Consider the following 24,485-nt stretch of genomic DNA (forward strand, 5'->3'; position numbering starts at 1 on the left):
TGGCTGAGGACTTCTGCTGTGCCTGCGGTTTGGCTCTGGCAGTGTGGAGGGCTGAATCCGGCCTACGGGCCATATTCTGCCCACCCCTGACAGTGTGACATCCTGTGTATCACAGGTCACCAGCACTTACACACTAACCCCAGGAACCAAAATTAAACCAAAGTACTATAGCTCACAGGAGAAAGTCTGAGGTGCACCAGCACGTGTAGCCCCATAACAGCAGGAAAATTATAGCAATATACCCAGATAATCTCAGCGAGCGAGCTGCTCTCTCACACCACAGAGAAAAGTAAAAAAATCTAAGGTCTCTGCTAATCTGACCCGAGGGAAAATTCCTATTTGACTCCACATATGGTGATATATTAGACTATGAGCTTATGAGCAAAAACCAGGCAGCCAAGTACCTGAGAGAGAATGCTCGGTGTCACCCTAGCATACTGGCCCTCCCCACAGAGTGTCCCATCTCCTGCTGTGGCCAGCCCTGATGCTTCAGAGGAAGCAGATTTAAAAAACAATAATGTACTAGGAGAGGAAAAATTGCTTCCTGACCCCTGGAGGTGGCTGGTTGAAACCCTGATGCATGAGCTTGGCAAACCCAAGACATGAACAGGGAGTGAGGTTGGAAGCCCTTCTCCCTACCATCACAAGCAATGCTATTATACAATTGCACTTGGTGTGCCAACTCTCTCAAACTAATTAAGTAGTTTTCTCCCACATCTCCTATTGGGAAGCTGTTCCAGAACCTCACCCCTCTGACAGTTAGCAGCCGTTTTGTAATTTCCAGCCTGAATTTGTTCGTGGCAAATCTTTTATCCATTTGTTTTTATGCCAATGTTGTCCTTTATCTTACAAGTTCTTCACCCTCCCTGGTATTTAACCCCTCCCCAGTGAATTTACAAAGAGCAATAATATACCTTCTCAACCATCTTTTGCCTAGACTAAACAATCCAAGCTCCTTTAGTCTCCAGTTTTCCTGATCATCCTAGTTCTTCCCCATACCCATTACAATTCAAATCCATCTTTCTTGATTGTGAGTGACCAGAACTGTAGAGTATGCCAAATGAAGTCCTGCTAGTGCCTTCCCCAATGGCATTAATACTTCTCTAGCTCTACTGGAAATGCCTCACCTGATACAATCCTAGGACGTATTGGTGTTTTTCATAGCCACATCACACTGGCAGCTCAGCCATCCTATAATGGAGCCACATACACAGGTCTCTCTCCTCATCTGTTGTTCCAACTGAGGAGACCCCAGCTTGCAGCAGCAGAAATTCTTATTAGAGCCTAAGTGCAAGGCCTTGCACTTTGTACTGTTGAATTCCATCCCATTTCTGTCACTCCCGTCTTCAAGGTCATCCAGATTTTACTGTAGAATATTCCAATCATCCTGTTTATTTGTGATGCCACCCAGCTAAGTGCCACCATCAGCATATTTCATTTTCACATTTCTAATTTTTTTGCCAATGTCATTAATACAGATATTGAATAAACTTTGTCCCATGACTGATCCTTGAGGACCTCCACTAGTAATCTCCTTGCAGTCTGACAATGCACCTTTCAGTACAAGCCAACTCCCCTTTAGCCAGTTCCTTAATTGCCTTATAATTCTTTTACTGATCCACATCTTCCCTAAAGGAGCTAATAATTTTCTACTACCAAGCAGGATGCCATGTAAGCTGGGTTCCTGAAGTCCAAGCATATTAGGCCTACTGCATTTCCCTTATAAAAAAATCAGTTATTTTCTCAAAGAAGGAAATCAGATTACACCAGCATGATCACCTCTGGTAAACTCATTTTGTATTACATCCCCTTTACCATTTGCCTCCATGAATTTACAGTTTGTTTTACAATTCTTTCCTTCACAATTTGTTCTAAACTCTTATATACTCCTGAGGTCAGATTAACATACCTGTAGGTGCACACACATCACTATCTTCCCCTTACTTATAGACAGGTACCACATTAGCTTTTCTCCAGCCACTCCCCACAATCTGGAAATAGTGCTTTCTAGTCAACTCCTAAGAACTCTCAAGTATAACAGACAAACCAGATTAGTGTAGGCTAGCACATTAATTGCAATATCATCTCATTTTACTGTCCCAAATTCCAGTAGGCAAATCAGACACTCCATTGTGTGCACATTGAAATGATCACTTGAGTCACAGGATTAACATATTGTGCAAAACACGTACTGTATCTTAACACTTCTCCCTTATTTCATGTTGTTTAGCTTTAATTTTTTAAAAATTCTATAGATTTTAGCCACTGTTATCTCAAGTAAAGCATTCTTCTTATTATGTCTTCTAATATAGCTGAGAGTTCATGTCTAAGTACCTTAGGCAACAGAGTAAATGCACCAAAAAGAAGGGTTAAACATGGTATAATTCTGGCAAGAGGGATATTTTGTTAAGACTTGCACTGATCAGTAATATGTTTTAATTTGCATATTGAAATAAATTAACAGCTCAGCTCATTCTTCCTGCCAGGCATATGATGTAACAGCATCTGAAATAATGATAAAAATACAGCAGTCTCATGAATATAACACATCTTGTTCAGTGATTGCTTCTAAAACAAATGTAACATTTACTGTTTTATTTACAGAATATACTGCAGCAAGTTAAACTGCCATGGGGTAGTGAATGCTAACTTGATAGTGGCTATAACACAAAAAGGTGGTCTCTTCTTACTCACCTCTGTAATGATTTAAACAAGTGGTTAGGTCTTGTATTCCTCAGACATTTCTACAAAATATACTAACAGAACATTCACTACAATGTGATGAAGCATCATAAATAATTAAACCTGAGTTATACTTGTTAATTAAAAGAACAAAATACATTTTATCAAGCATTTAGCCTGCAATCTCCTGTTCTATTTGTTTGCTAGCTTATTTGCAATAAGCTGTCATTCACCTTGGATCTCCCACTGGTGAGTATGCAATAGTCATAAATAATTAGTAGAAATGATTGTGCATGGAGAAATGCCATTTTTCTAGCTGACTAAGTCAACTTTAAATTTGATGCTTTAAGCAGAAAAGCCAACCACCTCAAACCATTAATTCAGAATTTCTTACTTGCCAGGGAAATGGGGGGAGGAGGGTAGGGAAAATAGCAAATGGTTTCAAAATGAAGGTAAATGTTAATGTTCTAGGAGCTCAGATAAAGTTGTGTGCAGTGATTGAACTGAAGGGGATATGGGAGGAAAGAAGTCTCTTTTGTCTGGTTACTACTAAACCATCTCTGCCCAGAATGTTTTTTTAACCTGATTCATGAAAATAATTTTGAACCTCCTCCAAGAGCTTATTTCTATCCTAATGGTGGCTAGGTGTATGAAACAGAATAAGGGTTTATAAAACTAGTTAAGAAAGCCATAAACTGCTCATCCTCTTAGCACTTTTTAAAAAAGGCTTACCAAATTTGACTTTGTAGGTTTGATTCAAGTTGGCCATAGCTCCTATCATCAGACTAAATCAGTGTGTCTCAGCCTTTTTAAATAAAGTATCCCTTTTAAAAAAAAATATAATTACCCCAAGTACCTACAGTTTTCAGAGAGACAATTTTTTTTTCTGCCACTGCAACACATTTGTTTAAACAACTTATTCGTAGCCAGGTGGGTAATTACATTTTTGGGTGTAAAAAGTACAAAAATAAAACATTCATTTTTCTCCAAATTTCAGTTGTGTTGACGTACCCCCCAGACTTCTCTCATGTACCCTGAAGGGTACTCATACCACTGGTTGAGAGACACTCAACTAAATGAATCCTCCCGACACTGATCTCCTTTTAATGCTCCTAATCTGTTTGACTGCAATGCACATTAAATGCAGTTACCAAGGCATGGACTCAAGATGTTTTTAGGCGCCATTCAAGATGCTGATTAGATTCTTTTAGTCCTTTATCGCCTAGGAATCAGCTACCTAAAAGGTCACATAACTTTGTTGCATTACAACAGTTCAGATCCACTGCGTTGTTCTTCATGATGATTTTTGGAGTTTTATTATGAGGCCAGTGGTGGGGAACCCTCACTGGCAGAACTCACTCCATTGTCTCTCCACTATCACAGCCCTGTGTGGTGAGCTTTAAGGAACAATGCACAGCATATTTGTTTACATAGGACTTTTAAGCACAAGAGGGGACTGTTAGAATGGAGACTTATGTTTGTTGGGTTTCACTGTTACAGAGCTGCTGCATTGGGTAATGTACTAAAAACCAATGAATACATAATATTCAGAACAAATATTATTAAGTCTGAAAGGATAGGTTTCACTTTTCGAAAAGAAATGCTGACAGATTCTTGGCTATGGGCACTGGAACAGCTACTGTGCAAGATACTTTTCTCAAGTCTCAGCTTGAGCAACAGGAGAATAGCAGCAGAACAAAGATTGTAAAGGTAGGACTCTACATTATTAGCAGAAGGAATAATATATTATCATCTTACTTGTAGGGAATACCTAGAAGGACTGAAGGTTTTCCCTGGCCAGTGACGAATGAAATATAAAAATGTAGATATGTATCTATGTACAACTCTGGAGAAAGAGATGTTGTCTCAGTAACATCTTGTAACAATGTCATTATTTGGGATCCTGGCATATGGACCTTCAGACTTTAAGCACAAAGTTCCTTAGACTTCAGTGGGATACTGCACTGGTGTAAGGCTCTTCGTGTATGAAGCCTGCACTGCAAATTGCAGGCTGCAGACTGTACGCTCTCCGGGGCAGAGAAATTGGCTAACCCTTATATTAACATTATGCAGATTAATTGTATACAGCACAAACATTTCATTTTAATTTTATTACCTTTTCAAAGGGTCACTCAGGTCTAATCTGGCTCCAAACTGAAGTTTGGTGAAAGCAAGTTGTCAGCCTGGAGGTGCTGGTTGTCACTCCTCAGATATGATGACACTGGGTTTTTCACTTAAAGCAAGGATTCAACCTGTTCTGTACGATAAATAGTGTCTTCACCTCCAAGTACCTAGCATGCAATCTGTAAGAAAGGACTAAATTTTCTGAGGATCTCCCATTAAATCTGAAAATCTGTAAAAAGTACATCCTGGCGAATCATCATTTTTGTATCCTTTTGCTTAAAAACATATGCCAAAACTTTTTCTACATCTGCTCTAACCTCCAAGAACCTCTTGGATATAGGCCTACAAATTAACTTCAGTTTGCCTTCGTGAGTGAAAATATATGCATCAGCAAATAGAGGTTGTACCTCTGAAAACTGGCACCCTGCTGGATCATGGATGGTTCTGGACCAGAGAGCCCAAGAACCCAAGGGCAGGAGGGCCAGCCAGCCTGGGGCAACAGGGTTGGCAGCCCAGCTGGGGAGAATGGGTGACCATGGCCAGAGTACGATGGCAGCCTCCAGCAGCGTGGGGCTGGGGTCATCTGGCTTGCTGGGTCGGTGCAGTGCTGGAGGCCTGTGACAACCCACAGGATCGCAGGACCGAGGCTGGAGCCCTATGGCAGTGTGTGGCCAGAGTCTCCTGGCAACCCCCAGGAGTGGAGGGTTGGGGCTGGAGTGCCCGGGCAGCCCCCTGGAGCATGGGAATGGGGCATCATGTCAGCCCCTGGGAGCATGGGGCTAGAGTTAGAGCCCCAGGGCAGCATGGGGTTGGAGTCATCCAGCAGCCCCCTGGAATGTGGCACCAGAGTCCTTCAGATGCCCCCAGATACATGGGGCCAGAGCCCCACAGCAGGAGCTGGAGCCTGTGCTACCCAGGGAGCCAGCAGCACCCAGCCAGTTTGGGGGGGGGGGGGCGAGGCTGAGTGCCTACTGGGGCAGCCTGTCTGCAGCAGGCAATTGGCTTGGGGCCAGTGGCAGGAGACCTCCCCATGTCTGGCAAATTCTCTCATTCAGGACTGGTCATATCCCAACGGTGCTGGACCAGGGAGGTCCAACCCATATGTTCTTTTCAAGAGAAACCAAGGATGGACTCTTCTTCAAAATGGTCATGATGTTCCTTATTCAAGCGGGCCCCAGTTTCCCTACAGTTTTGAAAACAGGAAGTTTAGGCTGCCATTAAGCAGAGATGGCCAATATCTCCCATTTCTGCTAGTGGGAATGATGCCAGAGAGTGGCACCTTTCTCTGTTGTCAGCAGCCAGAGGGGGATACTGAGGTGCCATGAAAGCATGTGTGCTGGGGGGCAAGAGCATGTGCAGAATGGGCAGAAAACCACTCTGCAGGGAAATGTGGTGTACAGCAGGGCAGAGATTAAAATGGCAATTTCTCCACAGCCCAAAGGTGGGAAGAGAAGTACAGTCTCTTCCAAAAGCCAGCAGAGGCTCTGACATTTTTTATACATTTACTGCTGAATTTTTAATTTGAAATGCTCACACACAATTTGCTGGCTGGCTATTTTCCCTTCAAGGCTCCCAAAAAAAAGTCAAATAGTCACATTGCCTTTTGCCTATTAATATTAAAATCATTTAAGCCAATTATAATTTCAGAGGTGTCTAATTCATGACGATTGAATACTTGCAGCTGGCAATACTGATGACATCCACTCTTATTCTAGGGATGTTAATTAGCATGTAACTGAATAGTTGTGTAACTGCATCGAATATTAGTGGTTTCCCAACTATTCAGTAGTCCCCGGGCGACAAGGCAACCAGCCAGTGTGCTCAAAGTCCCGTCCTCGAGGAGTCCTCTGCTACCCTGCGCTGCTGCCTTTCTATCAGAGGCAGCAGCAGGGTGGGTAGGAGGGAAAGGCGGATTCATTGCTCTTGGGGAGCCAGCTGGCTCCCCACGGGCACCATCTCCTGTCCGTCTACCCTTGTTGCCTGTGATATGGGGGGGGGGGGGGGGAGAGGAGGGAAATGCATGTAGTCAACAGGATTAACTGATAAGCCTAGGTTTATTGGTTAATCGTGTGGTCATCTACCCGTTGACATCCCCATCTCATTACCTCCACTTTAATCCCAACTTCTTTCTGGCTAGTGATAATCTTAGGCAAAGATTCTCCCTAGGGCTACCCCAGCCACAGAGCTCAGCTTTCCACGTGCTAGGTAGGGGTGCATGCCTGCTAGTTTCCACCCCTTTCCAATGTGTCAGCTCCTAACTGTATGGGGAGAGAGACAGAGACAGGCAACAAATTATCTTGTAAAGTGAGTCAAATTATGCCCTTACTTACATCTGTGTGTCATTCATACCCACATTTAAATATGACATTCTGCCTTGCTGCAGTTTTCCTTTCTAGCTTTAATTTCTGCGAGATACTCAGATATTACGGTTATGGGAGCACTGCAGAAATGCATATACAAGAGAACCTCAGCGTTATGAACACCTTGGGTAGACAGGTTGTTCATAACTCTGACACATTTGTAACTCTGAACAAAACAGTCTGGTTGTTCTTTCAAAAGTTTGTAACGGAATACTGACTCAATACAGCTTTGAAACTTTACTATGAAGAAGAAAAATGATGCTTTTAACCATCTTAATTTAAATGAAACAAGCACAGAGTTTCCTTACCTTGTCAAATTGTTTTTAAAACTTTCCGTCCCCCCCAGTAGCTTATGTTTAAACACAATATTGATTTTTTTATCATCTTTGCTGCTGCCTGAAAGTGTGCTTCCAGTTCCAAACAAGAGGTGCGGTTGACTGGTCAGTTTGTAACTCTGGTGTTCATAACTTCAAGGTTCTACTATACATAAAAATAAAATGCACCCGTCTTCTGCAGTACTACCTTGAAGTGTACTGCTCTTCTAACAGAGCCTCATATAATAAATGAGAAGCCAACTCTTAAGCACTGCACCTAATAAAAATTTAATATAATAAAACAAATCAAAAAACAACATTTTTAACCATTCACAATTAAAGTGGAAAACAAAACAAAACAAAAAAATAAGGCAGCCATTCATGGAATGATTTCATGTGTACAAATGGTTTTGAAAAGACAATAAAGTTATAGCTCAGTAATGTCAACTGAGTCATGTCAACTGCAGTGACCAGGCAGTTTTACTCCCTGGAAAGCCTGAGTTGCTGGAAGATGTAACCAAAGGAAAATGAGAAAAGCTGACATTTTTAAAACTTTAAGATGGACTTACCAGAATCTGAAATTCATTGTATGAGTTCCCTAGTCCCCACAATACCACAGACAAAAGCAACCAAACTCCTCCCCCAAAATTGCCCAAGGATGATCAAGAAGACAATGTAGATGAGAGCAACAGCAATATAGTTATTCCATAGCCTCTCCATGTTATTCCAAGTACAGTTGACATTAAAGGCACAAGTCAGCCACCCAAGAAATCCTATAAGACAATCACCATTCTCTACAGCAGTTCATGAACAAATATTGTTGTTCTTCTGAGTCTCTTTGATGTTGCGGTTTTGAGATATTCCACACAGGAGCACTCTTTGAAGTTCACATGTAGACACTAGGTTCCTGTGCTTAACTCCTAGCCAAGTGGCAATACATGGAGCAGCTATCAAAACATCTTTATCCTGGTGTGACTGCCCTGCCATTCTCACATGAGCAAATACAAATGAAGTTCCTGTATCTCAGTTGTCATCAGGTACTGAAAAAATGTTGCCTTTATTACATGAGGAACAAGATTGAAATTAGAACTGTCTATGAAGTAGCTGAATACATTGGTACTAACACAAGATGTAACTAACTGATTTTTAGTATCAACTCAGCCATCAGGAACTCATAAATTGGCTGATGTGGAGAGTTTTCATTTGAGGATCGAATTTGGAAAAAGAAGGGGAAAATGGAAGCCAATCAGTTACAGTGTTATCTATTTTGCTGTACTTATTTTCCACTCTATCACAACTGAAAGCAAGATGGGAATTAAAGTAAAAAATGGAAGTATAATGAAGAACTGAATAGTGACTAAAGTTTCCTGAGGAATGAAAATTGACAAGAGATGGTCCTGATTATAAGTGATAATTGATTTTATTGTGGTAGATAGACAGGGAGAATGGGTGTATGATCAGAAATGTTGTTTTCATTCCTCCTCACATTTAACTGAAATCTTAATTTTGCTATGAGAAACTACAATTAGGATAGATTTGGCCACTTGAGGTGTCACAACTTTGCATTCTGCTACAATATATATCTCAGATAATCCCTAAACCCCTGGTTGACTGTGGCATTCTCAGCCATATACGTTTAAACAATTAATCAGATATACACAATTAAGGCAGCCAAAACAATAAAGCTAACTCTAAGTGGACAAGAAAAAACATACATCTTATACCACTTTGCTAAACAACAAAGTGAAAATTGCACATTACTGTGGGCCTTCTGTCCCCATTTTGCTTGTAGACATTTTAATTTGTGAATCCTCAGACTCTTGCAGCTGTTCTATCTTGGTCAATAATTCTTAATGCTCTGGCCTCTCAAGCTTAGTTTGTACAATACTAGACAGAGCTTCATTATTACTAGCAATTGCCCCAGAAGTTGGAGACTTGATCTTATGAAGTGTTTGTTTCAAAAAGTCTGACAAAACCCTCTTAGCAATGCCAACAAGAAGATGATTACCACTACAGTAAACCTGCCAGAAGCTACATCAGCAGGGGGGAGAGAGATTTGGTCAAATATCTCCTCCTCAATAAGCAATGGTCCACAGAGAGAGGTTCTTGGTGAATATTGCAGCCTGGCAGGAAAATATGGTAAATGGGACTCCTATCTACAGTGGATGTATAGGTTTCTGACCATTACAGTGACATGAGATGAAATGATGGCTGAAGCGGACACAGATGTTGAAAAAGCCACATGTTGGGGAAAAAATGGACAAAATCTCAAATTGTGGTTCCACCCCAAAAGTAACTGCATAAGTGTCACTAGGGAAGTTCCATTTTCATTTTCTGCCATTAACTACGGATCAGATTTGCTCAGTTTACAATAGGGATGTAGAAGAGTCGTCAATTAGTCAACTACCTGATAAGCCTAGGCTTATCGGATAGTCGAGTTGACTACTCGCATTCCTGCCCCCCTTTCCTGTATCTGATATAGAGGCAGCAAGGGGAGTAGAAGAGGGGAAACAGAAGCCGGTTGCCTCCAGCACTGTCTTCGTGGTGCCACTTGCTCCCTTCCCCTGCTGCTGTCTCTCAAAGGCAGCAGTGTGGGGAGGGGTAGGGTAGGCTGGGGCTCACCATGAACAGAGGCTGCTCTGCAGCAGCCAGACAGGGGCTGCTGGACCCAGCACAAGGCAGGACTGAGCAAGGCCAGCTCAGTCCCGGCTCATGCCAGGTCCAGGAGCTACCCCCACTGCGGCTCTGCAGTTTAAATGTACTAGTAGCCAGGCTGCCTGCGCACCCAGCTCTTACTACATTTAAGCTGCAAAGCCGCAGCAGGGGGAGCACTTCCCTTACTGACTAATTGTGTAGTTGATGCAATTTGTATCGACTACACGACTACCCAGTTAGGCACCTCTTACCATCCCACTGTTTACAAACAGAACTGGTGACTGCCAGCCCTACAAATTTACAAAAAGTCTGAATTGACCAAGATTCTTTATATGGTGCTTGTCACCATCACCTGTCTGTAAGGTTCTAGAGGCTCAATTATGCCCTCAGTGATCTTTGTGCACTATCACTGCCAACAGTGGATTTGCACTGGTTTGTAAGTTGCAAATAGCTACACAAGTGTAGTGACACAGAGGGAACAGAATCCAGAACCCTAGCTGGGCCATGTTGGTTTTTCATGACTAATGGGAGTAAAAAAGTAAACTATATGTGTCTCTTGAGAAAGTAGGTATAGAGGGAATTGATCTAGTCAGTTAGGTTATGCTATTTTTGTCATTGCTTTTCAGAACACAAAACATTTTAAAGGCCTAGTATCATTTATCATGGTTTAGGCCGAATACTTTTTTGACCTTAAAATAATTAGCCTTGTGGGAAGGTCTTCTACAGTCTAAAAATTCTGCATTGATTTTCAGATCCACCTTTCTTAAGATAAAAACCAAAAAGCAGCCATTACTATTAAAATCTGATCCTGGTTTACTGTTTTTGTGCTTCTAAGCCACTGAACAGAATGATTACTAATTAAACTAACAAATCCTGTTCCAAGAGCCATGCTGATACCCACTGCTGAGCTAGAAGATAATGAGGATGTAATAAAGTAAAGATGTCAAGAGCTATGATAGCTCATGTACTACAAGAAACAGATGGAGAGTGAAGAAAGAAGCTCTCTCTTTCACAAGGAGTCTATAAGTTCCTCCAGAAAGCTGTGATTTCAAGCTCTGAAGATGTGTTTCAAATAAAGAAAATGATTAAACACAAAACCATTTTGGCAATATTACATTTAAGAAGTACAGACAGATTTGGACTACGGCTTAAAATGGATGCAGGATAAAAGCAATTTTTGTAAAACAAGAGTTGTTCTTTAAATCTGTGCATGCCAACTGTTCTGAATGTATAAGCATTACAGTTATTAAAATGTATGATTTCTTGCATAATTTAAAAAGTTGCCTAATGAGAGAAGGCATGTCTTATCAGCCAGTTGCAATGGGCTAGTCACATCAGCAGTTGGCACTGAGTCCCAGAGAAGCATCACTATAACTAACATAATCAAGAGGTGGTGGATTAAAACACTCCCAAAAGAGAAGGGTATAATTTAAATAGGTTCTCAACAAAAAACAAAGTTATTTTTACTTGGTGGTATGAAGATTTAGCAAAGCAGTTAATTAGTTTACATACACTGCGCACATGCCAATATGCACACAGTCTGAGTATTTAACCAGAGATCTTATTTTGTTAACCTTATTATTTTTTATTTAATACAAAAATAAAACAGACCACTGGTTTCAGCCCTTTGTACATAAGCTAATATAGTTCTCTAATCCCTCAAACCCCATTTCCACCAGGCCTCTACTCCAAGCCTAAAACACACTGATTTAACAAGCCACCATGTATTTGTGTCTCCAGGACAGTAGCAGGGCAGCCCTAATGCCAGATTCTTAACCCTCTCTACAATTTTGCTTGCTGCTCTTTATGGACATGATGGGAGATCTTCTTCCAAAGTACGTTGTCTCTTTAAAAATAATATAACAAGCTATTGCATAAACCGAGTAAAAAAAGAATACTTCTTTGTTTCTTTCCTTTGTGTTAATCCAGGGAATGCAACGCAAAAGTCATCTCCATTTTCTCAACTATTTGAATTTTCACATTTTAGACTTCCTCTCATCTTTGTCCAATAATGTTTCTTTGAATCCGCAGTTCTTGTCTTTTGCAATAAGTGCATTACCCAGAATTCTGAGTACTGCATCTTTACAGCATGGCTTGTGGCACTGATGTTACAAGGACCAGTCACATATGTCAATACAACATAAAAAATTGTAGGGCAGGCTCTCCTATTCTATGGGTAAGAAGATTTCTATAAATTAAAAGGCATCCATCCGTCGTTTTATTCTCAGCTGTGAATGCTGAGTTACAGAATATTTGGTGATTACAATTTCATGATGTGCCATTAAATTTTTTCCCACTCACCTTTTTTAAAAGTCAAAGTCCATCTTCCCTGAGAATAGGGCCAGAAATCAAAATGAAAATATCAAATGTCTTCAGAAAAGAATTACATAAAATTTATGTCCGGCTGCCAAAGTACATTTTGCTACACTAAAAGCTTTTCCAGAATTCCTTATGTGGGAATCAAGCTTCTCTCTGAACTCCATAACGCAAATGGGGTGGATGATGGGAAAAGAGAGACAACGATGAAAAGAGCAGCTGACGTTTACTGCTCACACCAGATCAAGAAGAACAGTGACTCTATACCTTTAGTGCTGGTGCCCAATGGACAAAACTAGAGGAATAAGGCAGCCCAGAACCAGGGCTGCCACCTCCAAGCGGCTGAGTCCTTTTCCACCTGTTGATTCAGGTTTGTGGCTATGCCCCATTCCTCCCACCTCTGGAAGGACATGCACTGTGGCAACATAAAGAAAAGTCCCAGCAGAGAAAAGCATGGCAACTCCAGTGGCATTAACTTCTGAAAGGGCTTCTTTACTGCTCTGTGAAAGAAAAAGAAGGGAAAAGAGTGAAAATGTATCCAAACTACAACAGACTCAACAAATAAATAAAAACCATTCTTTCTTTTGAAGTGACATTTTTTTAAAAAAAAATAATACATTTATGTCTAAAAATGTTTTAACAACTTATACTTTCAAGTAGCACCTGGCATTATGACAACAACTGACAAAGATTAGAGGAAAAATATCTTATTTTCTAGTTTGTTTACTTTGTGCATTTGGCAGTACCGTGTGTATAATAAATTTAACTGTTTTTCTTATGTAGTTACCCCTGCGCATGTGAGTCTCACACAGCCACAGAAGAGCAAAATATATTTTTAAAATAGGAAAATTAAATTGCAAAACCACAAAATATGGCACTCGGATACTGAAGAAAAATTTTAAGTAACTAGATTTCAAGATGACCTCAAGTTTTTAAAAGCCTTATTCTCCTCCCACTATGTTAATGGGAGTTTTGCTACTCACTTCAGGTCATAGATGCCCCCCCACAACAGTATTTAAAATGTAGGCACAACAAGCATTGTGCATTTTCCAGAAGGTATATACAAACCTATTATATACCTGTGATGTATCTAATATATTAAGAATTATTAAGAATCCTTCGATTCATTTTATTTTAGTATCTCTCTCCATTTATAGAAAAACTTCTGCCATATTAGGATTAGGATCACTCTACACAAAAGCACAGGTAATAAAATGCAAAAAAATGTCCACTCATTTTTAATGTTCTTCTTTAGTTAAGCTCCTATTTAACTCTGTGATCTTATTTCTTGGTATATTCTTGACCTATCCCTCTGACATATGAAAAGCTACCAATACTGGCAAGCAGAGGGGGATTCTTTGCATCTACAATGGCAATAGCTTTATAATTATTTCTGTCTCCATAATTTCCCATTCTTCCAAAATGCTGCTGAAAACTCAGTTCTTAGCCTATCGAAAAGCAATGACCTATCAATAGATCCTACAGCAATTATAGCAGTGGAGTTGTTAGACCAAGGTGACAGTATTCAGGAACATTCAGAATGGGACAGATATGATAAGCACATGTACAGCGACCTGGCTGATTGCTCACTATTTGTGAATAACTTAGGGTTTTGAGCTGTTCTTTTTACATAGAGAGATAGGAAATCAAGAAAGCAAAACAGCTAATTTAGACAGCTAGTATAAAATTCAGCATCTGACATAGAAGGGATGATCAAAACTGACAGAACAAAGGTTGCAAAGAGATGGAGTCCTTCAACATGAGAAGAGCAAACTGTAGTGGAAGGGGAACCAGTTGAGACCTTTCAAAATTAACACCGTGTAATGGCACACAAAAGGCAAGAAGGAATACTACAATGTTCTGAATTGACCTGAATCTGAAGTCATGTAGGCATGGCATGACATGACACAAAATATACCATTACGTAGGAGAAAAGTTCTTGGTTAGAAAGTATATGTAATTTTAAATAGACAAGTCACTTTGTGATATACATAGAACATGACAGTCTCCTTTCACCTCTCACGTATGGACAGTACTACCATTTTTATTCCTTGATTTCTAATTAGTTTTTGCTGCAGCTTTAAACACTATGTTAGGGACTAGATTTACGCATCTAAACCTTTTTTTTTTTTTTTTTTTTTTTGCTATAGACTCTCTTTACATCTCTTGAAAAGAGACTTCAATTCCAAACTGCACAGTCTTCTTTATTTACTCACTGCAAGACAGGTCAGGCTTTGTATTAGGCAAGTTTCTTAGGTCATTGTCTCAACTATACTGAACAACTAGAGGATGGAAGTTCTGAAGTATCTATAGCGCTAAGAAGTGTGCTGAAGGTTCTACACTTAGTGTATTTTGAATCTATAATTAGGCTCTGCATATTAAGCAATATTTTAGGCTGTTTGGGTGACAGATCTCTGAAGACAAATACGATGCACTAATCAAATCAACCTCTCACATCCTACCTTCTAAATATAAGTTAACAGGCATTTATGTAAAAACTGTGTTACACGTGTGTATAATAAAGCAGCGATTCTCTACCAGATGCAAGTACATCTCTGGGGGCTACCAGGGGTCTTCCAGGGCATATATCAACTCACCTAGATACGTGCCTAGTTCTACATAACAAGACATGCAAAGTCAATACAAACTAAAATTTCATACAATGACTTGTTCATATTACTGTATATACTATACATGGAAATGTTAGTACAATATTTATATTCCTCCAATTGATTTATTTTATAATTATATGGTTAAAATAAGTGAACAAGTAATTTTTCAGTCATAGTATGTTGTGACACTTCTGTATTTTTTACTCTGATTTTGTAAGCAAGTAGTTTTTAAGTGAGGTGAAACTTGAGGGTACACAAGACAAACCAGACTCCTGAAAGAGGTACAGTAGTCTGGAAAGATTGAGAGCAATTGCACTAGTGCATGTAAATACACTTACTACAAACTGGTTAAGATGAAAAAAATGAAGCTTAGCCTAATGAGTACATTACTGGGTGTTCATTCTAGGCAGATGGTGAGCTTTTCCTAGAGGAGGATGTATGGTCACTAATAGTGCATTTTTCAAAGGAACACCTGGCCTATCTCAAGCAGAGTCCACACTGCACACACAGTACATCTGGTATATGCACAATTCTACAATTAGAATTTTATTATGTAAATAAATAGTAAATGTTTTAGAAGTGTTTAGGTACAGATCACCTGACGTGTTTGGACTGCTACAGTCAAACATCCAAACCCTGTGGGAGGGCAAGTTGTCTAAAGGTCATATCAGTGCATTGTGTTTTGAGATTTCTAGGTTTTCTTAAAATGAAAGCTTAGATTCCCCAGCACAATTGTAAGGCCACAGAATTGGGGGAAAGTATTTGTTTAGTTATAACAAATGAAATCTTCCTCTTCTGAGAATTTTGTTCATAAACTTGCAAACTGAATGACAGGAATGTCCCAGTTACACCGAGTGATATGGAAAAATGTATTGGGTGTGTGTGTGAAACAGTTTGGAGCTATGTATTCCACAAGTCCAGTAAGGAATTTCATGGGACCCCCCCCCCAAAATCCAATTGCTAAGCTCCCAACAGAATTATATCCCAAAAATTTACCTTGCTTAGCCCTAAGTATGTCACCATTGACAAAACAGGTGCTGCCAATGCAAAGACCAGCAAGTGTTTTCTGATTCGATTCCGTTCCAGCCCAGCATGCATTAGGAAGGAAACCAGGCCAAAGGCAGCTGGTGCCTGTAAAAGAACAATAGTCAGTGCAATATCTTCTTGGCTACAACTCCCTGTAATTTAAGACATCTAAGTACAAAAAAAATTGTGATAAATATATGGTATTCCTATTAACTACACTGAACTGGAATATTCCAAACCAGAGTGCAAGGATATTCTATGGTTACGGATCTATAACAGTTCTGTAATTATTTAAATATGTTTTGGTTCTGGCTATCTTATTTGCATAATCACTGGATGTTATTATTTCATAATAACAATACAGCATATGAATCCATATTGCTGAATGCTAGGATTGTTACTATAATTAGAGCCCTGCAAATCTGCAGGTATCTGCGACCCCGGATGTGGATATCTGCAGCTCATTTTGCAGTTATGGATGCAGATACCAATTTTGTATCTAGAATCCTGCAAATCTGCACATAGCCGCTTTATATTTACTACCTGCATCTGCAAATATCAATGAGGATATCCACAGCTCATTTCTGCAGATACAAATACAAATTTTGCATCTGTGCAGGGTTCTAACTATAATCACTTTGTTATGAACAAAATTTGCTTTGATCAATTTTTGTAATCAGAATTTTAGACTACCTGCAAGAAACAAATATGCCTCCTGAGTGTCTCCTTTTTTTCAACTGAGGCATGACAAAATCCAGCATTTACACGAAAGAAAAAATGCCATAGAAACAAAGAAAAAGGCTGTCAAACTGTCAGTAAAAGATTAAAAGCTGAATTCTTTTTTGTTTTAAATCTTCCTTACCCTTTCCACAATAATCAGCAAAAGATTAAAAATCTTTTTGATTCATTTCCCTCCTTCAGGTACAATTCTGATTGAACTAAAATCAATGAGAACTTTGATACTGACTTCAGTGGAAGCAAGACCAGATGCTACTTCTTCCCTCTCTGTCATCAGTCTAGTTCCTTCCCTACAAGCCACAAGAACTATAATATTTGGTGCTACACTAGGACAATCCCAATCTGTAAACTAAAATATATTTCAGCTGTCTGCAGGGGAAGCTTGCTGATCTGTAGGAAGGGGAGTATGTGTAAGGAAAGAAGATAGGTGGGGGGAAAAGTAGCAGTCATTGGGAAAGAGGTAAGGAAGATAAAAAAAATTGAATTAAGAAAACTTTTAGCATCTCATTTCCTCGATGACCCATTTTTAAAAACTTCATTTTCGATATCACTTACTACACAAGTGAAAAGCAGACCTGATTTTCCAAACACTTTAGACATGCAACTACACAAGCAAAAGGTATGAACAAAATGCTTAACTCGGGGGTTCTCAAACTTTGTGATACCGCGACCCCCCTCTAAGTTGCTCACGACCCTCCCAGGGGGTCAGGACCCACAGTTTGAGAAATGCAGGCTTAACTAATAACTGTGAACAACAGTAGGATGCAATAGCTGCACATACAAATTAGACGTGCCACACTGTGTCTGAGGCAGGGCTAGATTAAGAAAAGGATTTTAGGGGCTGCAGCCCGAGGCTCCCCTAGTCCAGGGCCCTGGGCTACAGCTACTAAAGCCACTGTGTTCCAGCAAGCTTTTCCATGCATAGGAGAGAGCAGGTGGAAGAGGCAGCTCTCAGTGCTGCTGTTTCTTTCTCCTCCCCTGGAGCTGTGTCACCACAAGCACTGGGAATCTCTTTCCCCGCTCTGCCCCTGCAGCTCCCATTGGCCGTAATTCAATAATCGTGGCCAACAAGAGCTGCGAAGGAAAGCGCCTGCAGGCAAGCACAGTGCAGCACAGGCCACGTGGAGCCACCTATACCCCCTCAAATGGGAGCTGCCCCAGGTAAGCTCTCTGCACCCTAACCCCTGTCCCAGCCCATTCTGAGGATATGTCTATACTACCCCCCTAGTTCGAACTAGGGGGGTAATGTATGCATACCGAACCTGCTAATGAAGCCTGGGATTTGAATTTCCCGGGCTTCATTAGCATAAAGCCGGCGCCGCCATTTTTAAAAGCCGGCTAGTGCGAACCCCGTGCCGCGCGGCTACACGCGGCACGGACTAGATAGTTCGGATTAGGCTTCCTAATCCGAACTATCTGTACGCCTCGTGGAACGACATCTTAAGTTCCTAACTCTTTCCCAGACCTCACACCCCAACCCAGAGCCTACTAGACCCCACGCCTCAAGTTTGAGCAGCCTCCTGCACCCTAACTCCCACCCAGAGTTCACTCCCACACTCCAAACCCCTTCGCCTCAGCTTGTAGCCTCTTCCTGCACCCCAAACATCTCATTCCCACCCCCATCCCAGAGCCTGCACCCCCAGTCAGAGCCCTTACCCCCTTCTGCACACACCCTCCTACCTCAACCTGCAGCCACCTCTCATACACTGACCCCTCATTTTTGGTCCTATCCCATAAACTAAGGGTCCCACAACATCTAATAGGCCCAGGACCCCAGAAGAGTTAATCCAGCCCTTGCCTGAGAAGTAGATCCAGTAAGTCTTTTCCATACCAAGTATAATAAGATCTGAACAAACACATGAGTAATTTAATATTCATGGGAAACTGGAAGACTTTTGCCCAAGTTTTGGGATTTGGTATTTCTACTTTATTAGCGGAAGAAATATCAAAATACTTATTATAGGATAAGGAGCTATATTCAGTTTTGCTACAGATGTCTGTATACCTTTCAACCTCACAGTTACACTTTAATGATGCAAAATGACTGCAGGCTAGGGATGTAAGCGATTAGTCGAGTCACTACTTGACTAGTTGCTTCTCCCCGCTATCTTGCTGCTGGCGAGCAGGAGCCAGTGCTTGGGGGAGCCAGCTTAAAAGCTGGTTCCCCCCTGAACCGTCTCTGTGGGGGAAGAGCAGGGGAGGCAGAGGTGCAGTGGGGGACTAGGCACGAGCTGGGACACCTGAGTCCCGGTTCATGCCCGGCCCTCTGCTGCGCCGCTTTTTAAATGTAGTAAGAGCTGGGTGGTTCTTACTACATTTAAAAGGCAGAGCCCACTGTGGCTCTGCAGTTTCCCCCTTTATCAACTAATTGAGTAGTCAATAGAAATTCCATCAACTATTCGATTAGCTGATTAAACACAATTTAATATCCTTACTACAGACCACTTAATACATTATTGCTGGGGGAATTCTGCACAGAATTAATATCCACCACAGATTTTACTCTTTCCCCACAGATTAATTGATTCATGCACCCCTTGCAGGCAGCAGTCATGAGCAGATGCATCTGGTTTGGGCATCAAGAACAGCTGGGGAGACATGTATGACCACACACATTGGATGGAGATGCGTGTGCATTGAAGACTGTCCCACCACTATCATGATGAGCGCAGAACTGAAGAAGGACAGGGCAGGGCTTGACACATGCACACATATCCCCAGTGGCTCCTACGCTCTGCCAGAATGCAGCAGCTATAGGCTCCAGCTGCTAGTCCTAGTTGGGCTTCAGGGTGAGGGTGGGGGGGTGGGCACTAGAAGATTTCCTCTTTCCTTACATAGAGAAGCCATGGATAGGTCAGTCCCAGCCCTGGGAACCTTCTCTAGCTCCAAAAAGCTCTGCACACCCCTACTTCCTGCCCCCATTGCTCCACAGAGATTCCTATACAGGGAATTTGTTGAAGTGGAGTAATTATGTTGAAAGGAGAGCACCATCCCCAGACATACTACAGCAGCACAGCTGCATCAGTGCAGCTGGCCACATGTAACATAGTAGGGTAGACTAGCCCTAGGAGTCCCAAGTATAAAATCTGTTTGTGCTCACTCTACTTTCAACAGTTTTGTGTGGCTGCTACATTTCCTTCAGTCAATATACTGTTCTGTCTCTCTCTTACATGGTGTAAGCCATAGACCAGAGGTGGGCAATAATTTTTGATGGGGGGGGAGGGCACGCCAAGGTTTTGGAAAGTTGTCGATAGCCAGACTCTTCCATGATATTAATGGAGGAGGTGTGGGGTTTGGAATGGAGGCTGGGTGCAGAGGGGAGATTGGTGGTAAGGGACGGGTGCAGGAGGGAGACTGGAGTCTGGAAGGGAGTTTGGGTGAAGGAAGCAGTTGTGACCTAGGGCAGGGGACTGGAGTGCAGGGCTTTGGGATGTGACCTAGGGTAGGAGGGGATTGTGATCTGGGGCAGGAGATTGGGGTGCCAGATCTGGGAAAGGGTATGGGTGTAAGAAGGGGAAAGAGGGGTTGGGTAGGTTGAGTGGGAGGTGGGGAGCAGAGAGTTGGGACAGGAAAGGGCTGTGGTGCCAGAAGCAGGCTGTGGCCAAGAGACTTACCTATCAGCTGCCAAACTAGCCTGCCTGCCTTCCAACAAACAGCTTGCACTGGCTGGTTTCAGAAACTGGCCAATGGGAATGTGCTGGGAGCGGGACGGCTCCTGAAACTTCCCCCCTCCCCCTAGTTTTAAAACAGAAACGGGAGCCCTGCAGCCGCATTTCTGCATGGCGTGCGGGGCTGCGGAGCAATGAGGGGAGCCTGCCTGAGGCTCCCCACTGCCTCTGCGGGCCTGATCTGGTGGCTTGGTGGACCAGATTCGGCCTGTGGCTGTATTTTGCCCAGGTCTGCTGTAGACAGTTGTTTGGGAAGCAGGGGACTGGGTTGGTCAAGGAGCACCTGAAATTCATCCTCCCCCCACCAAGACTGGCTGGATTTAGCTTCCATTGATACCCAAAGCCACTCAATATTATACTATGTTTTCTAATCCTTTGGTTTGTACAGGTTGAACCTCTCTAGTCCAGCACTCTCTGGTCCAGGCATGATTTTAGTTAGCTGAATGTCCATTTATCATGGCTGTAGTCAAGTTTTTTGCATTCCCATAAAGTCTGTTTACAGCCACCAGCCCTGGTTCTTAATGTTCTGTGCTGTTATTTAGCTCTAAATTTACCCCCTAAACATCTTCTAAGAGCCCAGTAAGCAGTGGAAGTGTTGGTAATGCTGCTAGACAATATTGACTCTTGTGATTCCGCCATTTCTCTGGTTTGACACTGGTCAGGTCCCAAGGGTGCTGGGCAAGAGAGGTTCAACCTATATTACCACATGAGCACTTCACTGCAGCTCCACATACTGAGCTTAACTCAAGCAAGAGACTCAAACTTTTCTTTTCTCTTTTTTAAGTAAGATTTTATGATCAGGACTTACCTTGTGTAACATAATTGCAACAAACACTATTAACTGTACACTGGTCTGGGAAGTAGAAGCTGCTGCACCCAAAGCAACGCCATCAGCTTAAAGGGTAAAAAGCCAAAAGAGAGCTTATGTGAGTTTACCGAATATTATACACTCTACAAGGGTTATTTATTTTTCTATTGGCTACCAATATAAAATTGTGCTTTGCTTTACAAATATTTGTTCTTACTTACAAAGCCCTTAATAATACTGACCTACCAACTCCCTGATTTGCTTCCCCTTTCTTTTCTCGAGTCACTAAATCCTAGTTCTACTGAAGTCAATTTGGAGTTATGCTAAGACTTCAAAAGCACAAGGACTTCATGCTGAGTCTGATCAGTCTTTAGTACAGCCTAATATAAAAACTGGAATAATTCAGGGAACACAGTTTTAATAACTAAGTTCCACTGTTATGGAATCTATTTCCTATCTAAATAACTTAAATCAATTTTAATCTTTAAAAATATACAACGAATTATAGTTATTACTTTTGGCACTGTGAAATGCCTACATGCGACATAAAATACCATTTTAATGTGTAAAAATCAAAAGAAAAAGCATACAAATCAGTTAAATGGTTGTTCATAAAACTGTCCCTTTTATACAAAACACATGCATTAATAAAACAACATTTTTTGGTTAAAACCTGTTTCATGATGTACCATTTGCATAGTAGTGCCTTTTACAATGATACATCTAAAACCATTATGTGGATGAATGCATTTATTTTACACACCCAAACACAGAGTGAAGTATAGAAGATTCATACGAGTTTGAGCTAGCCAAATTATATCCAAAAAATAAAGTAATGAATGAGTTTAAAAGATCATCCTAAACAAGTGTGAATTAACAACAATGTGCAATACAGAAAATATTTTGTTTACAGAACGTATTTGTAGAGAAAAGCTGTTTTAAAGAAGTTTGAGAATTTTAAAAAATTGGTTTCTCTTAAGACAACGGTTCTCAAACTTTTTGGCCCGTGGCCCACTCTGATCAACGCATACCTTCCTGTAGACCACCAGCCAACCACCCATGATGACAAAATGGGTGTAGGAAGGAGTAAGAGGGTGAAGTCTGGGTGGGAGGGAGGGTGCAGGTGGGGGGTCTGGATGGGAGGGATGTGTGAGAGGAGGATAAAGGTAGGGGGTCTTGGCATGAGGAGGATGGGGGGCCCTTATCCAGCTCTTTGTCCCTCCCAGCTTCCAGGCACCTCTCCATGCTGCTCACATTGGATGTGATTCCAGCCAATGGGAGCTGCAGGAAAAGCCTCCAAGTGAGTGGTTTCCTGTGTTGCCATTCCCCCAGCCAGGGGGAAGGGGAGTGGCAGTGCACGCAACCACTTACTCCCCCTCTAAGCAGGATCCAGTTTGTGAGACCGACCCTCCCCACACAGCAGAAAGCTGGAAATCGTACTTCAACCTTGTTGGGGGGGGGGGGGGCGTGGGCTCCCCACTGTGAGGGGGAAGGGGTGTGTGGTGAGCCCCAAGCCAGAGGCAAGACAGTTCAAGGACCACACTTTGAGAACCACTGTCTTAAAAACCATGAATCTTTACTGCAAATGGCTTGGAACCATAGAAACTTTAAAAGTTATTGAAGATATATAACCAGTCATGGCTCCATCACTGAAAATTGCCCATCGTGCATGCAGGTCATTCCCCTGCAAACATGGATTTTACCCTGCAAAATTACACCTTTCCTCTTAAGTGGCTGCTTTTTGAAAATTTCTCAGAGATTCTGAATTTTAGAAGTGGTCCCAGCAGAGGTGGATTAATGAGAAAATTGAAGATGAGGCAGCCAAAGGTTCACTATAGATTGCTAAATCTAACTTGCATTTAAGCAGAAAAATCCCTGGAACAAGTACTCTCTTTTTTATTAAATATATATATACAGTGCCTATCCTCTTGTGTGCTATTGAAATCCAACTAAATGAATAAATATTTCATTACAAAGATTTCACACCACATCACTGAGCAGCAGCTGAGCAGTGATGCACCACTGAACTGGAGCAGCAGACAGTTAACAATGCACCACCAATCTCACGGAAAAGAAATGAAGAAAAATAATATATCTAATTAAAACTCCCTGGGGGCATGTCTACACAACAAAGTCATTTCGAAATAACAGCCCTTATTTCAAAATAACTTTCCTAGCGTCTCTACACAGTCAAACCGCTATTTCGAAATAAATTTGAAATAAATTCGAAATAGCGGAGCGCTTATTTCAAATTTGATAAACCTCATTCCACAAGGAATAGCACTAAATTCAAAACAACTATTTTGAAATAAGTGCTGTGTAGACACTTATATCGAAACAGGGAGCCTCCAGCCTTCCCAGGGTGCCCTGGTGGCCACTCCAGCCTCAACCAAGAACACTCTTCTCCCTCCCCCCTCCCTGGAGTCCTTAAAGGGGTAGACTCTGGCCACAGTGCCTGCGCCAGCGCCAAGCCTGCCAGCCCAGAGCCAGCAGTCACTGCCCCGACCCAGTGGCCCCAAAACATGAGCCAGCAAGCCACTGGCAGCCAGCCCTCCACCGCTCCCCAGGAGCAGTCTGCCAGCTCCCAGGAGCCTGACAGGGCCCGGAGAAGGCAGGCGCCTTCCTGGTCCAGGGTGGAGATCATGGACCTTATTCAGGTTTGGGGGGGGGGGGGAAGCCCCCAACGTCCATGATCTCTGCACTAGATGGAGGAACGCGGCCGTCTATGGCAGGATAGCTGCCAGCCTGGCCACCAAAGGCTAATACGAACCCAGGAGCAGGTTTGCATGACAATCAAGTTGGTCCGGCGAGACTCCCAACCCTGATCTTTCCCTTCCCCCTTCTTCCCCTTGCTTCTCCTTTCCAGCTCCCTCCTCCCAGGTTTCCCCCTCCCCTCTCCCGCCTCCTTTCCCCAGACTTACCAGTTTCATCTCCTCCCTCCACCCAGTTTTGTTAAATAGAGTTTGTGTTCATGAAAATACATGTATTTTATTTGACATCAGGAAGGGGAGTTAGGGAGAGGTAAGTGGAAGGACGTGAGGGAGGAATGAAGCACAAGTCCCTAGTGGGGCAGACCAGGGAGGCTTTTAGTGCTCCTCAGGGTGGAAGCACTCCCGCAAAGGCCTCCTGGATACTGACAGCCTCCCGATGGACTTCCCGTATGGCAGCCTGCAGAAAGTGCA

General features: G+C 42.1%; 1 protein-coding gene across 1 annotated transcript in view; it reads right to left on the reverse strand.

Moving 5' to 3' along the window:
* Positions 1 to 7,749: 7,749 nt before the first annotated feature.
* The window catches only part of SLC39A9 (solute carrier family 39 member 9), a 35,197-nt gene continuing 18,461 nt past the window's right edge, over positions 7,750 to 24,485 (reverse strand). The window contains exons 5-7 of the mRNA XM_006130290.4: positions 21,304 to 21,389; positions 16,060 to 16,194; positions 7,750 to 12,951 (exon numbers count right to left, since the gene is read on the reverse strand). Coding sequence (XP_006130352.1) covers positions 12,721 to 12,951; positions 16,060 to 16,194; positions 21,304 to 21,389 — 452 coding nt within the window. The 3' untranslated portion in view covers positions 7,750 to 12,720. The remainder of the gene's footprint in view (positions 12,952 to 16,059; positions 16,195 to 21,303; positions 21,390 to 24,485) is intronic.

The sequence above is a fragment of the Pelodiscus sinensis genome, chromosome 4 (genome assembly GCF_049634645.1).
Source record: "Pelodiscus sinensis isolate JC-2024 chromosome 4, ASM4963464v1, whole genome shotgun sequence".
Lineage (NCBI taxonomy): Eukaryota > Metazoa > Chordata > Testudines > Trionychidae > Pelodiscus > Pelodiscus sinensis.